Source organism: Haliotis rubra, unplaced genomic scaffold (genome assembly GCF_003918875.1).
Source record: "Haliotis rubra isolate DU_JTF1 unplaced genomic scaffold, ASM391887v1 Scf852, whole genome shotgun sequence".
In the NCBI taxonomy this organism is placed as follows: domain Eukaryota; kingdom Metazoa; phylum Mollusca; class Gastropoda; order Lepetellida; family Haliotidae; genus Haliotis; species Haliotis rubra.
The window spans coordinates 34586-45678 of record NW_025767582.1 but is presented as its reverse complement, the minus strand read 5'-3'; the positions used below and the strand labels follow the sequence as shown (position 1 = coordinate 45678).

Genomic DNA, 11093 nt, shown 5'->3' with positions numbered 1-11093 from the left:
GTCACAAAACGCATAGTAGATGCGTCTGGCGCAATTTATTGATAGCTGTAGTCAAAGTTGCAATTCACATACGAAATACAATATCTAATTACTCATTAAAGTGCTGCCGCCGATCATGTCATGTTTTTCTTTAACTTTATCTCAGGTTGGAGGTAAAAGATGCCATGATATTGATGAAGAGAAATGCGTCATCAGCCAACTCGGGTCAGGTCCAGATGCTTCAACTTCCGGGTCAGGATTCTACACAGTCGAGGACTATAAAGATATTCTGCGATACGCTAAGAGTCGCCATATTGAAGTAATACCGGAAGTAGACTCTCCCGGACATGCGCATGCGGCTATATTCGCCATGCAAGCTAGACGGCAGCGCCTTCTTGACATCGGTGACCTTGATAACGCCGACACGTACAGACTGGTCGACGTTGATGACCCATCGGATTATCTCTCCGTTCAAATGTTTAAGGACAACGCCATCAACCCGTGTATTGATTCAACTTACAGTTTTATAAAAACATAGTTGATATTTTTGTTGACTTTCACAAAGACATCAGTCCCCTGAAAACCTTCCATTTTGGAGGTGATGAAGTTGCTAGAGGCGCGTGGATGGAATCGCCAGCTTGTCAGGCGCTGTTGAGAGCTAATGTCAGTCTAAAGGAACACTTCACAAGGAAGGTCGCCAATATCACGAGTCTCCAGAACTTGAATCTCGGAGGATGGGAAGATGGTCTCATGGAGTCCGTGTTCGAACCCTTCAATAAGGAACTCCTGGCTAATGAGGACGTGCTGGCGTATGCATGGGACAACGTGTGGGAGTGGGGTGTTTCAACCCGAGCATACAGACTGGCTAACGCTGGATATAAGGTCAGTTTGTCCGAAACATTCCCAATGTAGGACACGGACAGATTGTAATGCTTGTTTTACTTTGTTCAGTAATAGTGTAAGGATACCATAGTCCAGCCAACAAAAATGAATTTCCCAAGACCATAGCATGATATACAAACATCGAACTGTTACATATTTTCATTTTATTTGAAAAAAATTAAGTAAATTATCCTAATTTCTATGCACAATAATGGAGCAAAATAACAAACAATGATATTTTAACAACACAATAATATTTAACCTTTTACCTTCTTGAAAGATCCATGAGTACAAAATCGTCCGCGATGACGTGTTACACCTCAGCTACAGTTCATGGCGGCGTGAAAGCCATCTTAGTCGTTCCTTGTGTAACCCGTAAAGATCCGGGTTAGAATTTGTCTTTTATCATGCTTGTTGTAAGAGGCGATTAACGGAATCGGGTAGTCAGGCTCGCTGTCTTTGTTGACACAAGCCATCGTATACCAATTGCCTATTGGTGGCGCCTGGTCCTGTGCACAGAGCTCAGGTCACAAATCGGTTAAAGTTAAGCAACGTCGAGCTTGGAGAATCCTTGGATTGGTGACCGTGTTTGGCAGCTTGACTTCTGAGAGTTTCTAGGATATCAGTCCTGCCCCACTACGAAACACATGAAATACATGTGGTCTCATCTTGGGCAAGTGAGTTTGTTCAAAATTGCCTCTGTTCACCCAGCAGAAAAATGGGTACCCGGTGGGATAAGTCAACCTTCTAGCGCCTCACAGGCAGCTTGGGTTATCCGGGGTAATTATAATCCGATTGTAACAAAATTTTGAGCTTTTGAGCATGCACTAGTGCATGGAGTCTAGCACTCTACAAATACACTGTATCATTATTACATCGATGGTCATGCTGTTGATCACTGGATTGCTCGATTATTTACATACATATGTCATATGGTCAGTGTATGTCTGAGTGTGGCGTTAAACAACAACCAAACATTCCTTGTGTAACCAGGTAGTTCTGGCGCATGCAACCCATCTGTACTTTGACCACCCGTATGAACCGGACCCAGAAGAGAGAGGGTTCTACTGGGCCACCCGTTTCACCGACACGTGGAAGACGTTTGGGTACATGCCTGACACCGTGTACGAGAACGTGGACGTCCGGCGCAACGGTGACCCCATGACGAAAGAGGAGCTGTGCGGCAAGGACGGTAGCCAGTGTACACCTCTTACAAAACCGGAAAACGTTGTTGGTGAGTCATATAAACTCCAGAGTGATGATGTAGTATGGGTCCTCTCTTCTCCTACAAGACTATAGTACTCGATGGAACCCGTGAAGATCCGGGGTAGAATTGATCTCCAGTAACCCATGCTTGTAGTAAGAAGCGACTCACGGGATCGGGTGGTCAGACTCGCTGACTTGATTGACACATGTCATCGTATCCCAATTGCGTAGATCGATGTTCATGCTGTTGATCACTGGATTGTCTTGTCCAGACTCAATTATTTACAGACCGCCGCCATATAGCTGGAATATTGTTGAGTGCGGCAAAACTAAACTCACTCACTCAATACTCGATGTTTGACGCGCACCCTGTCAGAATGTCAAAATGAAGGACCCAAATGGTCAAATCAAGCATAATTTTTATCGAGAAATTTTGCAACCTTTGGTTATGTTCCAATATGTAAATATGAATGGAATGTACCAGTACAGATATCATGCTTGGTCTGAGCCAAGGACTGACCCTGGTACTCCTTGTTTTGGGATTCTCGTGAAGAAAATACGAGCAAATATAATACGTTTGTTTGCCGACATGCCTGTGCTGAACAGCGCGTCCTGTAGTTCAGCTGAAGGGATAAGATGTAATTGTTTACTGTGCATAATACTCGAAGATTCTTTTTGCCCAGAATACTGCATCCACAAGAGTGAGTGTGTGAGTTTTGTTTACGCCGCTTTTAGCAATATTCAAGCACTTCAATATTCACGGCGGAGAACACCAGAAATAACCACAAGGCTACCCAAACGACCTCCGCAAGAAGAGAGGCCCTCTTGTCAATGACAACTTCGAGAGTGACATAAATACGTGGTTATTCATGCCAGTAAAAGACCATTTTAAAATGTATTTCACTTTTTCATTAAGTTCAAGATTTACAGTACCTATTTCTTTTTATTGGGTAAGTTCATGTATTTTTTAATTCTCTGATTTTTCAGGAATGCAAGGTCACTTATGGAGCGAGACAGTTCGGACACAGGACAACCTGTTTTACATGGTATTCCCGAGACTAATTGCTCTAGCAGAAAGGGCGTGGCACAAGGCACCATGGGAAGATATAATGGAAGTGGAGACACGCAACAGTGAAAAACGAAAAGACTGGATAAAGTTTGCAAATTCATTAGGATACCAGGAGTTACCTGTCCTTGATAAACTGAACATCACATACCGGGTGCCGCCCCCTGGTGCAAGGTTTGTACGGAGACGGGTTTGTAGTATAAGGAGTAATGACATTTTCGAGCGAGTCAGAGCTCAGTAAATACAATTAAACCTTGTTGATCAGACCAATAATTAGAAACTAATTGAGCTTTAATTTTAAATACTTCTTTAACTACATATAAAACAGCCCATGTAATTAAAAATTAAATGACATGTATGTTGACATATATAAATATTTGTAGATGGTGTTTGAGAAAATGTGCTGGTCCATAGCATTCATTTACTTATTTAATTGAGTGAGTGAGTGAGTATGCAATATTCCAGCAATATCAAGGCGGGGGACACCAGAAATAGGCTTCACACATTGTACCGATTTGAGGAATCGAACCCGGGTCTTCAGCGTGACGAGCCAACGCTTTAACCACTGGGCTACCCCACTGCCCCTTTTTTTATTCAAAGACTAAGTCCCCACATCCAAGGATTGGTTGCTGGTCGGTTGCTTAACGCAGCAATCAGCAATATTCCAGCTATATGGCGGCGGTCTGCAAATCAGCGAGACTGACCACCCGACCCCGTTAGTCGCCTCTTACGACAAGCATGGGTTACTAAAGACCAATTCTAACCCGGATCTTCATCTGTCTAGCGATCTGTGAACCTCAAACCTTTATATTTTTTCAGAAATAGTAACGTTCGACTAAGTCTCAAGTCGCCGTTCCCTGGCCTCGCTTTGGAAACAAGCACGGATGGCGGAAACAGTTGGCAGACAGCGTCAGCGGAAATAACGGCCAAGCAGGGAGAGACAGTCCTCGTGGCTCTCAAGTACGTTAATCAAATCTGACCAATCACGGATGTCCATAACATCACCAATTAATTTATATTTTGTCTGACATAAATGGGATATCAAAAATAGAGAGTGAGTTAAACTTTAAAGTCACATCGGCACTATTTCAGCCATATCATGAGTGAGTGAGTTTAGTTTTACGCTGCCTTCAGCTATATTCAAGAAATATCAGGGCTCACCAGAAATGGGCTTCACACATTTTACCCATGTGGGAATCGAACCCGGGTTTTCGGCGTGACGAACGAACGCGTAAACCACAAGGTTATCCCACCGCTTCACATCATGAGTGAGTGAGTGAGTGAGTATGGTTTTACGCCGCTTTCGGTAATATTCCAGCAATATCACGGCGGGGGACACCAGAAATGGGCTTCACACATTGTACCCATGTGGGGAATCGAACCAGGGTCTTTGGCGTGACGAGCCAACGCTTTAACCACTAGGCTACCACACTGCCCCTATTTCGGGGTGATAAAATTTGGGAACCAAGTTGTACCGTTACATTTGGATTTAGAAAATGTTTTTTTTATTCACCATTCCTGAAAACACGCCAAGCTCTCAAGTTACCACCACTTAAGTTAATGAGTGTGTTCTCCTTTTCAGATCGGCTGACGGAAAAAGACGTGGACGGGCGGTTACCGTCAGGGTACCCGGTAGTAACACGGTGACGGGTTCAGGCGCAGGCAGCAGACTACAAACCACATCAATATCATTGGTCGTGTATATACTTCAATTGTTTTACAGACATATGGAGCTATAGGTCACAAAATGTGAATATTGTGTTGGGTGTCTAAAATATTCCACTCTCCTACCTATCTACAAAGAAACAAACTACACTAATAACTGTAATCATTTACAAGTTTTGATGACAGAAAATTATATAAAATTCCAACCAAACCAGGCTTACGGAATAAGAATAGCTGGAATTACATTTCACTTTAAATGGTTTGTGTGAGCTTTTATGAATCAGCTCCAGTTTATGAGGGCGGTGGGTGTGGGGCCCATTTCTGGTGTACCCTGCCGTGATAATTCTGGATTATTTCTAAAAGTGGCGTAAAACTAAACACTCACTCACTCCAGATAATGAAATGCATTCTTGTGCGCATTACGCCGAAAACGCTTAAATATTCACTAGTCGAGAGCTTAGAATGGCGTGTTTCCTCAATACCAAGGTACAACTAACATGCTGATTTCGTCTCTTAGAATAGTTACGTAAGCATATTGACTATATATTTACCATGAATGGAGTGTCTTCGAATAACAGAAACTTACATGAGTAACAACGTACTGTATATACAAAATATTTTGTACGGAGTTTGATGGCTGGATTATACAATAATTTGACAATCCTTACAGATAATTTAATAGTCAGATTAGGGCATTATGTTTTGCTGACTGAATGGTATCTCTGTTCAATACCCAATGTCTATTGTACTATACAATATTGATTTTTACGGCCTTTGTTGTTTAAGGCCACACTTAGCAACATCAGTGGCAACATAAAGCATGCAAAGTTTGGTACGATGCAATTGAAAATTGAAAGAATTGTTAAGTTTGATTACGTTTATTTCACCACCTTTCATTCCTCTAAGCCAGTAAATACGGGGGCGGTGCACTAGCCTAGTGGTTAAAACGTTTGCTCGTCACACCGAAGACCCGGGTTCGATTCCCAACATGGGTACAATGTGTCAAGCCCATATCTGGTATCCCCCGCGGCGATATTGCTGGAGTATTGCTAAAAGTGGCGTAAAATTGGAGTCACCCAGCACATGAACTATATGAGTTATCTCCCTTGTGACACATCCCGCGTGTGTCCCAATTCGTCTGTTTTGCAAGGTGAGAGAGCTAATATCGTTTAGTCTTCGTGTCACTCACTCTAAATGCTCTTGTTCTGTGCCTGGGTAGTTTCGTGTAAATATTCATTCATTGAAGACTGGGATAAGAAATGGATTTGCAACCATATGCCCCTGCCTGTTCTAAATGTAATTCATCCCGAAATTTAAAAAAATACATGGATATTAATGAAATTTACCTGTCTGTTTTGAATTTTCTAATAAACGTTATGGATCACTAACTGTTTACTTGAAAATCAAAAATATGATTATATTTTTGCGTTGCATTGTCAAAAACACTGTCCGTATTACGGGTCATACGTTATATACATAAGGATAGTAAGGTGGATCAGATCTTATAAGTATCTAACCGTCTATAACAAGAGATTAAGGCAGCATCGAGTTTCTTTCTCTTGCACATATCCCGTACATAAGATGGTATATTCTGGTGGGTTTTTTTCACATTTGTAATAAATATTCAAAAGTGTGTTTAGTCTTGTTGTTTCTGCACATTGGTTGAAACTTACGTCTGAAGATTGAGATTGAGATTCAATATGTTACAGGTGAGGTGAAATTGGGTTTAACGTCGTGCTTGAGAATATTTCGCTCATATGACGACGTGCATGCGTGTGTATGTGTATGTGCGGCTGCTTGTACTAGCCCAGTCTTAAGCTGGTTTTATAGTGCTACACTTCTGAGATACCATGCCGCAGTGAAGCATGAATACCCCACTCAGACACATTATACTGACTCCGAGCCGACCAGTCCTTGTTGTACCTATTAATGCCGTGCGCCAGCCAGGGACCAACAAGTACCATATTTTTACGTCTTTTGGTATGACGCGGAATGGGTGCGGCGTTAAGCAACAAACCGACCAGTTATGATCTGTGTTGAGAAATATTTATTGCACAGAAACCATCACAAGCATTTGGATTTGCGCGAATGTGAAATCTTGTTATCTCCCACGGGGAATAATCTGCCACCAACATAAAGACAACATAGAATAGTGGACTTGGGCAAACACTTTCTCGCTGAACAGTCTCCCAGACTTACCTCACCCTTTTATGATATCATACGTCACCCTTTTATGATATCATACGCCACCCTTTCATGCTTTTATGATATCATACGTCACCCTTTCATGATATCATACGTCACCCTTTTATGATATCATACGCCACCCTTTCATGCTTTTATGATATCATACGTCACCCTTTCATGATATCATACGTCACCCTTTTATGATATCATACGTCACCTTTTATGATATCATACGTCACCCTTTTATGATATCATACGTCACCTTTATGATATCATACGTCACCCTTTTATGATATCATACGTCACCTTTTATGATATCATACGTCACCCTTTCGTGATATCATACGTCACCCTTTCGTGATATCATACGTCGCCCTTTTATGATATCATTAGTCACCCTTTTATGATATGTCCAAGCTTACTGCACGTTGCTGTACCCACAACTAGGTGTTCCATGCATTCATGTGGCCACCATTAGGTCATATACCAACGGATTCGTGGGTTCTTTTAAGTGCACAGGGTTGTACTGCACACTAGGGGTTGTGACAACACTGAAAGGGTCTGCACACAAAGTTGACTCCAAGGTTTTAACACCCGGTCACGGGTGGGCTACATCCCGGCACCTTGAGGTCGCTGGATCACTAGCCTGGCGCTATATACAGCTCGCCCACCATGCCACATGTCTTTAAAAGTCTGCGACTATAAAAAACAAAACCGCACGTTAGTGAGTAGTTTAGCTTGAGACTCTTAACACTTTTAACTTACACTTTAAAGTTACATCACAGCGTGCCTGGCTAATGTGGAAGGACATCCCGAAGTAATGCAGGTCTCAGGGTAGCCTAGAGGTTAAAGCGTTTGCTTGTCACGGCAAAGGCACGGTTCGCTTCCCCACATGGGTACAACGTGTAAAACCAATTTCGTGGTGTGATGAGTGCTGTCATGGGTATGCTAGGCTGTGGATGTCCGAATATTCCATCGCTGTGCAACAGGCGTTACTTTCGCTCCCCTACGGAATGGGCACTACCCTGTTTCCTTGGGCGTTGAAAGTGGTCCGTGAGACCGCAGAGGCAGTCCGCGAGATGGATTCGAAGACATCCCTATGATGAGAGATGTGAAGACACACGCATCCACCGCTGTCGGTTCAAACAGTTCCTAATGTTTATATTTCAGTGTAGTAAATTGCATATTTTGTGGGTATTCAGCGTGACAAGCGAACGCTTTAACAACTACCCGGTCCGCTATCTGTCTGTCTGTCTGTCCGCGTGCGTGTGTGCGTGTTTACCGGTTTCGTACGCATCCAGGCTTCGTTGTGCATCACAATAAACACCGGGAGTTGTAAACATTCCCGGCGCCACTGCACCATTCCATAGTGTGCATTCTGTAGAGTAGACTAGAATAAAGTTATTCAAAATATGCCTCCAAAGAGCCCCTGAGCAATCTACACTTGCCAAATTATTGTACACTTGGAGTGGATTACTCATGCTGCTGTTACTCGATGTAACCTCTGTGGCCATTGAGGGTAGCAAAATTCACATCTTTTCTCAACATTAGTAGTGAAAATACACAAATAAACAGCCCTCCAATATTTGTTCGTGCTCAAAGCCATAATATTAAACGTCACATTTACCCAGCGATGCTCCAGAAGATTTTATGTATAAATAAGAGAATTACCAGCATTGTGATATAGTTGACTGTGGCGCAATTGGTAGCGAGCCGGGGCTGGTGTAACTATAATTTTGAGTTCGGTTCCCATTAAAGAAACACTTATTTGTTTCATTTTTCTTTCGTGAAAATATGTTTGTCTTGGTGAAAGAACGTGTTTCGACATGCCTTTGAAGAAGATATGGGTATAGTACAGTAGTATAGTATAGTGGCAGGATTTGTTTTTTACTTTGCTACACCTACTTTGTATACGGCTGTTTTTCACTCATTTTCGGATATTTATCTGGCGCTTCAGTCAGTTTGAACTGTCCCAATAAACCTGGCCAGCAGATTTACAGCCTTAAACACAAACTGGAAGTAATGTGACACAGAATCCAACAAGCTCGTCCAGTCCCTTCAGGTCCAAGAATGGGCTGTTGGGGACACAGAATTCCCACCCCAAATCCCCCCTACCCTTCCTCCCAAGTGATTGGTTGCCTGAATACAGCTAATTTGTCACACGTCTGCCGCCGCTGTCAGTCCGTCTGTCCGTTAGTGAACCCGGGTATGTAGTACAGTTGATAATGAGCGCGTCCGTCTGTCCGTCCATCCGTCGGTTATCATGTTTTTGTCCGTTTCACGCCTCTGAATCTAACATATTTTTATTCATGAAGCACATTATCCAGGTTGTCAACTGCTGCCTTTTATCACTTTCGGATCTTACAAAAAAATACAAAGCGCTACATCCCAACATGAATATATCGGCGGTTAGCCGTGCTTCAGGGGTACCAGGCAGTAAGATCACAATCTCTCCAAAGTATCTGAAAAGAGACATTTTCGACATATTTTGTCAATATTTCGTCCATTTTGTGTTTGACCCCAAACATGCACCCTATTGTAGGTGTCTTAGCATCTACTGTAATGCATGAATACATGAGATATTTGTGCCACATATGGTTGGATGGTACCAGCACGTGTTTTTCAAGTTTGTATGCTCTATGATAACTGGTCCGTACTCTCAAACAAAGTTGTAAAGAGACATTTTATGCCATTTTGTCAATATTTCGTCCATTCTGTGTTTGAATCCCAAACATGCACCCTGTTGTAGGTGACTTAGCGTTTTCTGTAATGTATGAATACATGTGAGAGTGACATTTCATTAAATAGGAACATTGTGAGCCAATGTTTGGAGCCGATCAATCACATACGGACTTGGAAACCGCATGTAGCAGACACATAACGTCGCACGTAGGTACGCAGAAACTACGCATAACTCGGTGTAGTTCCCACGTAGCCGTTATGAAACTACACATAACTCGGCGTAGTTCCCACATAGCTACACAGAAGCTACACACAAAACTCGGCGTATTTCCTAACGTAGCTACACAGAAACTACACATAACTCGGCGTAGTTCCCACGTAGCTACACAGAAACTACATAACTCGGCGTAGTTCCCAACGTAGCTACACAGAAACTACACATAACTCGGTGTAGTTCCCACGTAGGTACACAGAAACTACACATAACTCGGTGTAGTTCCCACGTAGGTACACAGAAACTACACATAACTCGGCGTAGTTCCCACGTAGGTACACAGAAACTACACATAACTCGGCGTAGTTCCCACGTAGCTACACAGAAACTACACATAACTCGGCGTAGTTCCCACGTAGCTACACAGAAACTACACATAACTCGGCGTAGTTCCCAACGTAGCTACACAGAAACTACACATAACTCGGCGTAGTTCCCACGTAGCTATACAGACACAACACATAACTCGGTGTAGTCACTAAGTAGCTACACAGAAATTACATGGAAATCGGCGTAGTTCAAACCTTGCTATACAGAGACTACACATTAAATCGGCGTAGTTCCCGTGTGTTTTCGGAAGAAGGCCGGATTCCAGTAATTTCGAAATGCTTCTGATGTGACGTGTGTTTTATTATAATTATCTGGAACTGTATAATGGGCATAGTAGGAATGGGTTTTAACATGTATAGGGGGACGACTTTGGATTAACGCTCATCTGTCTGCTAACATCCACGTTTCCAGACCTACCTCTCAAGATGCCTACACTGAACTTTCATGCTGCCGGATTGCTTCGTGCATGTTCACTTGGCTGGTGAAATCAGGAGTAAGGAAAATGGTTTTTGAATCTCTGTCATTCTATTAACCACTGATTTTTCTGAATGTCTGTCATTCTATTAACCACTGGTTTGTAGAATCTCTGTCACTCTACCAACCACTGGTTTGTAGAACCTCAGCCACTCTATCAACCACTGGTTTGTTGAATCTCTGTCATTCTATTAACCTTTGGTTTGTTGAATCTCTGTAACTCTATCAACCACTGGTTTGTAGAATCTCAGTCACTATATTAACCACTGGTTTGTTGAATCTCTGTCACTCTATCAACCACTGGTTTGTTGAATCTCTGTCATTCTATTAACCACTGGTTTGTTGAAT

At 42.5% G+C, this 11093-nt stretch overlaps 1 protein-coding gene across 1 annotated transcript in view; it reads left to right on the top strand.

The window, feature by feature from the left end:
• LOC124262748 overlaps positions 1 to 6431 on the top strand; it is a 43469-nt gene extending 37038 nt beyond the window's left edge. Inside the window, 6 exon segments of the mRNA XM_046697298.1 lie at positions 146 to 509; positions 512 to 861; positions 1855 to 2095; positions 3055 to 3307; positions 3953 to 4093; positions 4716 to 6431. Of these exon segments, the coding sequence (XP_046553254.1) occupies positions 146 to 509; positions 512 to 861; positions 1855 to 2095; positions 3055 to 3307; positions 3953 to 4093; positions 4716 to 4872 (1506 nt within the window). The 3' untranslated portion in view covers positions 4873 to 6431.
• Positions 6432 to 11093: the final 4662 nt, after the last annotated feature.